General features: G+C 31.5%; 2 protein-coding genes across 2 annotated transcripts; one reads left to right on the plus strand and one right to left on the minus strand.

Annotated features, from left to right (window-relative positions):
• Nucleotides 1–18: 18 nt before the first annotated feature.
• On the minus strand, nucleotides 19–1,283 carry LOC108743838 (ribulose-phosphate 3-epimerase). The gene is made up of 3 exons (XM_018479433.2): nucleotides 776–1,283; nucleotides 393–722; nucleotides 19–335 (listed from the first exon to the last, which is right to left on the minus strand). Exons 1-3 carry the CDS (start codon nucleotides 1,016–1,018, stop codon nucleotides 219–221), a joined length of 690 nt encoding a protein of 229 aa, XP_018334935.1. The 5' UTR covers nucleotides 1,019–1,283; the 3' UTR covers nucleotides 19–218.
• A 285-nt stretch (nucleotides 1,284–1,568) lies between these two features.
• On the plus strand, nucleotides 1,569–5,884 carry LOC108743837. Its single transcript, XM_025979630.1, has 14 exons — nucleotides 1,569–1,712; nucleotides 1,781–1,836; nucleotides 1,888–2,050; nucleotides 2,106–2,291; nucleotides 2,351–2,603; nucleotides 2,661–2,810; nucleotides 2,882–3,093; nucleotides 3,148–3,377; nucleotides 3,436–3,616; nucleotides 3,678–3,884; nucleotides 3,942–4,210; nucleotides 4,273–4,516; nucleotides 4,612–4,800; nucleotides 5,140–5,884. Exons 1-14 carry the CDS (start codon nucleotides 1,683–1,685, stop codon nucleotides 5,290–5,292), a joined length of 2,523 nt encoding a protein of 840 aa, XP_025835415.1. The 5' UTR covers nucleotides 1,569–1,682; the 3' UTR covers nucleotides 5,293–5,884.
• Nucleotides 5,885–5,928: the final 44 nt, after the last annotated feature.

Raw genomic sequence — 5,928 nt, forward strand, 5'->3', positions numbered from 1 at the left:
AAAAATATATTAAAAATTGACAAAATTGCTATTGATATTTCTCATCCATCAAAACAAGAATATGTAAAAGGAATGTCTAATTATTTAAAATTTAACAAAAACAAAACATCATTAATGGATTAAAATTTTAACATACATGCCAAAATATAAGGAAACTGATAATGTTGTATTGAGCAAAGACCTTTATAAATGTTTTTTGCAACAATTTTTTGAACTGATTAAACATTGCATTTATGAATAGAACTTTCTACCACCTCTCGGAGACCTGCTATGACAGATCTTTGATCTCTAGAATTAATTACTGCTGTACCAGACACAATCATATTTGCCCCAGCCTAAAATAAATTAAAATCAAACACAAAAATTGAAACGAATTAATTAACTACTTCTACCTCAGCACATGCTGTAATTGTATTGGGCCCTACACCTCCATCAACCCCAACATCTAAAAGTGGATAATTATGTCTCAGCCACTGCACCTTTGGCATCATATCTTTCATAAATTTTTGCCCTCCAAATCCCGGCTCAACAGTCATTATCAATATTACATCAGCTAAGTCTATAAACTGCCTAACATCCTCAATACCAGTTGCTGGCTTTAATGCCAATCCAACTTTCATTCCAGCTTCCCTTATCTTTCTACAAGTCTTTGGAATTTCCTTTACAGGTTCTATATGGAATGTGTATAAATTAACTCCAGCATCTGCCATAGGTTCAATCCACTATAACAGTGTCGTATTATGTAATAGAAAAAGGATGTTATGTTTAGTCTCACCTGTTCGGGATTAGAGACCATCATATGAGTCTCAAAAAATGCTGTTTTAATTTTATTTCTTAAACACTTAACTATCGGATGACCGAAAGTTAAATTAGGTACGAAATGACCATCCATAACATCCAAATGCAAATAATCTGCTCCATTATCTAACAGTCTTTGGGATTCCACATACAATTGAGACAAATCCGAATTTAAAATAGATGGACCGATTTTACACCTAAGAGGTTGTCTTGTCATCATTTTAACTCAATTTGAATTGCAAATGATAAGGAACATGACCTTTTACAATATCTTGGTAGAAACGTCCGCTCTTGACCTTTAAACTTTACCGTAATTGGCGACAGTTTTCCATATTATTTTATTATTTTTGTAATTGCTCCGCTTTTAAGCACAGTAGATACTTCAAGTAATTTCGTTTTATTAAATATGTTAAAAATAAAATAATTATAACGTTAAAACATTTGTACTTGTACTGGAAAGAATAAGTGAGGTTACACTAATTTGACGTTTAGAAGTCTTCGATTAATTCATATCCTACATCTAATTCTTAAGATCGAATTATTTATTTCAAAATAATGATTAAATTAATATCACCCGATATGTTTTAATATGGTTAATTAAAATATCGCGATTGTATAACTGAATTGAATATTCAAAGGAAATTATTTAAGGTACAATGAAAACAAATATATAAAATACTAGTTAAAATCGATGNATAAAATACTAGTTAAAATCGATGTTTGCCATAATTTTGACTACGACCTTGAACATTGACAAATAATTATTTATTTATTTATAACCTACAATTTAACTGTCAAGAATTATTAAATAAATGGATAAAAGTGGTTTTATTTGAATGCTAATGAAAATATTTTCTTTTCCAAACCAATTTTGATATGAAATTATGGCTGGATTTTTCATTGGAGTTTGGGAGGTACTGTGCTTTTTGCAAAAATGTGTAAAATTATATTGTTATATATTTGCTTTTCTAATTGTTTCTAGATAAGTGAATACAGTGAAATTCGCACAAGTCAGAACGAATGTCTTTCTATAAAAGGGTAAGAAAAGTATAAAAGTATAGAAGCAAATGCATGATTATTTCATTTCAGGGTAACATTTAAACTAGACGATTCTGGAGATGTAACTTGGACTGTTCCAGAAGAACTTAACCCAGTGCCCCTTTTTAGCTGTGAAACATTTGAAGTTCATAAAAGTTATGACAATCTTATACTATGTTTTGGAGTATATTCAGGACATATAATTGAATTTAGTGTTTGTACCCTAATTTTAAGTATTCGATTGTGATTATAATATAACTGATTTCTAGTGTGAATGGAATGAAGTTAAAGATGAAATGACTCTTACATGTCAAAATTGGGGTGTACTGCTTAAATGTAAACGAATAGCAGATGAATCTATTGATCACTTTCCAAAGTTTCCCTTCTCTTTATTGCCGGCTTTAGAAGATGGTTATTTTTCTGATATGATCATAGTTGCATCTAATAAAAAAGAGGTATCATATTTGTAATGTTGTCCTGAACAATAATCATGTAGTTTTATATGTTATGGAAGTTTAAGGTACATTCCATTGTATTAAAATTGTTTGGAAAAGACTTAAGTTGGGATACAGTTCCAATTCCATTTAGTGGACTCCCTGAAGATGTTTTGGGAACGATATTGCATTTCTTTTATGCAGAATGTTTGCCATATTCAGTGAGCGAAGCAACAATTCAAAAAGTTATTGATGTCAGTAAACAGTACCCTTGCCTTAGCAAACTTGTGTCAATGTGTGAACTGTATTTGAAAAATATGGCTCTAAAAGGGCGTAAGTTTTCTCTTTATGAATTCTTGCGTCGTTCTTAAGAATCATTTCATGTTCTAGAAATAATAAGCCTGGTGAATGACATGCATCAAAGCATAAATCAAATGATTGGACATTTCAGTGCATGCCATGGTTCAACTGACAATATTACCTCAAACGCGTCAAAATTATGTTTTATGGTGAAACAGTCAATAAGGGATGCAGCTGTTGGTAAATATTATAATACAATTTCAAATGTGAAAATGAAGAATTTAGTAAATGTTCATTTCTAAATTTCATAGCGGCAGTGAAGTTGCTCTTACTTTGTGATCTTTTTACAAAACGAAAAGGAGAATTGTCTAAGGAAGAGCGTCATGAAATCATTCAATACGCAAAGTCACGGTTACCTATATTTATGTCTCAATTACAAAACTTTTTACATATTGTTAAGTCTACCTTCAACGGTATGACGTCAACCCAGCGACACGAAATTGCTGCTTACATTGTACCTGAGGTAAAACAAAATTATTAATTTTTTTGTCGATAAACTTATATTTTTCCCTATTAGGTTGAAGTGATATTGGATACTATTTCATCTGTCGTGGTAGAAATTGAAAAGGCTTTACAACAAATATTACAAGTGATTTCGCCTCAAGATGAACCAAAGAAACGTTCGGGAGTAGATTTGCTTTTACTGGGCAGATCCTTAAAAAACGTTTTACATATTCGGGAATTAAATAAAATAAAAGACGTTTACGAGTACGTTACTTTTGGTATAAGTCTATTATTACACAAAAAGTAAGCTTACATTAATGTACAAAAAGGTCTATTTGTATAAAAACGAGTAATTTTTCAGAGAAACGTTTAAAGAATTGTCTCAGTCGCAAAAAGTACGATCTGTGGCACGAAATCTAGAGCAAGTTTTTGAAGAGTTACCTTTCTTTCTTTTGCGTTTAGAGGAAATTTCAGTAATGCTTGATGACAAATTAGATTGGAAAGAATTTAAATTCTGTTTTAAAGTCGGCACCAGCAAAGTGGTTTGTAAACTGTTTTTGTAGATTTTTCATTTAGAAAATTTGTAAAATTACACGTTTGTAGGCCGGCGTCCTTCAGAGGCTAGTAGCGCATCGCGAAATGATGCAAGATGTTATGGTGCAATTGTGCGATTTAATTCAGAGGGATGCTTTTATTCAATCTTTGCAAATTTTAGGCTTGTTGGACAATAACAAGGAAAGTGCTAGCAGTGATAACTGTCAGAAACCATTGAACTCCCCAAGTCAAACACAAAATTCTCAAGGATGCATGGTACATGTATAATAAGTATAAAAAATCAAATTTCTTTTGAAATGTTATGTTTTGAAGCTCAATCTGGTGGAATCTTTATGTGTTCCTCCTCCACCTTCCGAAAGTGACCTTTCAAAACTCGCTGCCAAATTAATGGATGACGAAGATAGTACTGATATGGAGTTTAAAGTAATAGTTTGCGCAAATGCCCAGGACGTCAGCGAAAAAGAATCTGGTGTGCCTGATCAAAATGTTTGCACTTTAAAGGCTCATCGAGTAATAGTGGCAGCTCGATGTGATTGGTTCAGAAGGGCTCTGTTGTCGGGTATGAAGGAAGCCATTGATAAGTAAGTTTTTGGTACATTGAAAAAAAATTCGGGACTTTACTTATTCTATGATAAATTTGTAGAAAAATACACATATACGACACTAATGATTTCCTATTTAAAATTTTCTTGGAGTATTTGTACAGTGGCAGACTGAAACAGTCCCTTTCTACAGACCAGTTGTGCGAATTGTTGCTATTAAGTGACAGATACGAGTGTGATTCTTTAAAACAAATGTGTGAAAGCGCCTTAGAAACGAACATAGATGAAGATTCAGTTATATACTTGTTAAGTGTTGCCGATCAGTACAACGCTAACAATTTGAAGGTACGTGTTATTCTTCGTTTAAGAGAAAACAGAAAATCCATGTTTTATCAGGTTCCAATTAATCTAAATGTAATGATTACGTTTTCTCCTTTCAGAAAGCATGCCTGTTCTTCATATTTCAACATAACGATTTGACGGAAAGCGAAGTTTTTTATGAACTGCCCGTGTCCTTGCAGGCGGAAGTTTTCGATTGCGTGTGGACGCAAACGCCAAAGAAAAACGTTACAGGCTATAATTACAAATACTGCGAGTCCGAACCCGATTTTGCCGATTTCGTAAATGAGGTAAGCAAAATTTCTATCTCTATAAAATAATAACTCACTACCAGCGTTTCCACATTAATGAAATGTTTGACTAAAATCTCTTATAAGGAGCCAAAAGGAATTCACGTTAAAATATTTTCAAATTCATATTCCCACGATTGTGTTCCAATTTTTACTCGAATGTGAAATGTGAAATAGTATGTACATTTTTAAAGTCCTAACTGTAGAGACAAATTCTTTTTTGGAAGTGGTCTTTTCTTCCCAATTATACGAAATTAACACAAGTGATTAATTTAAAATTTCAATGATTAAGTTCACATTATTGGTATCAGTAATACAACATTTCCTTTTTAACTGAAGGGCACATGTTCTCGAATGGACAATTTTGTTGCTCAGTTACGAGATATTTGTGGCGACGTCGTTAGTACCGATAAATTAGTCGAAATAGCCCTGGCTGCTGATTTCGACATCAGTAGAGCTGTGAATTACGTCTTTTCCAGTACCGAGGATTAATTAATAATTTCCCGTAGTATTTATTATTACTGTATCATTATTCCTATCCGTTTATTCAATGCATGGGATGTATAGAATACGCAACTAATTGCTATTATTACTATTATTATTAATATTAATTAGAGTAATTATTATTTTCAATAATGTAAGATTTTAATTAATATCTAGTTGTTGAATGCGTTATTTACATACAAATACCATCTGTATATATTACTTATTCGGTTATTTTCATTTTGTGATCTCTGTAAAGTATTATCTCTGGACTCTTCGGTTGTACTTTTCTTTTTTACTTTTCTTTATTTGCGGCCTTATTTAAAAATAAAATTTTTCCTTAATAATTTTTCGTATTTTGACATGTAAAAATATTAATTTAAAATATCAGTATATTGTATTCAAAGTGTATTCAGAATGTTACCTAGTAAACTTTAACCAAAAGTTACTTTCACGCAATATAACCCATTATTCTTTTTGGCAGCAGTTCATTACAGCATTATTTACTTTAATTTACTCTGCAATGCTTCTTCCTTATTAATGCATATTTTAACAATTTGACTATGTAGCTTTATAAAGTAAATAAGTTGCCCTTTTCTTATTTTGTATATTAATAAATTTATTAGTGTTTTGATTGTATGTAAA

The sequence above is a fragment of the Agrilus planipennis genome, unplaced genomic scaffold (assembly GCF_000699045.2).
Source record: "Agrilus planipennis isolate EAB-ADULT unplaced genomic scaffold, Apla_2.0 scaffold1602, whole genome shotgun sequence".
In the NCBI taxonomy this organism is placed as follows: Eukaryota; Metazoa; Arthropoda; class Insecta; order Coleoptera; family Buprestidae; genus Agrilus; species Agrilus planipennis.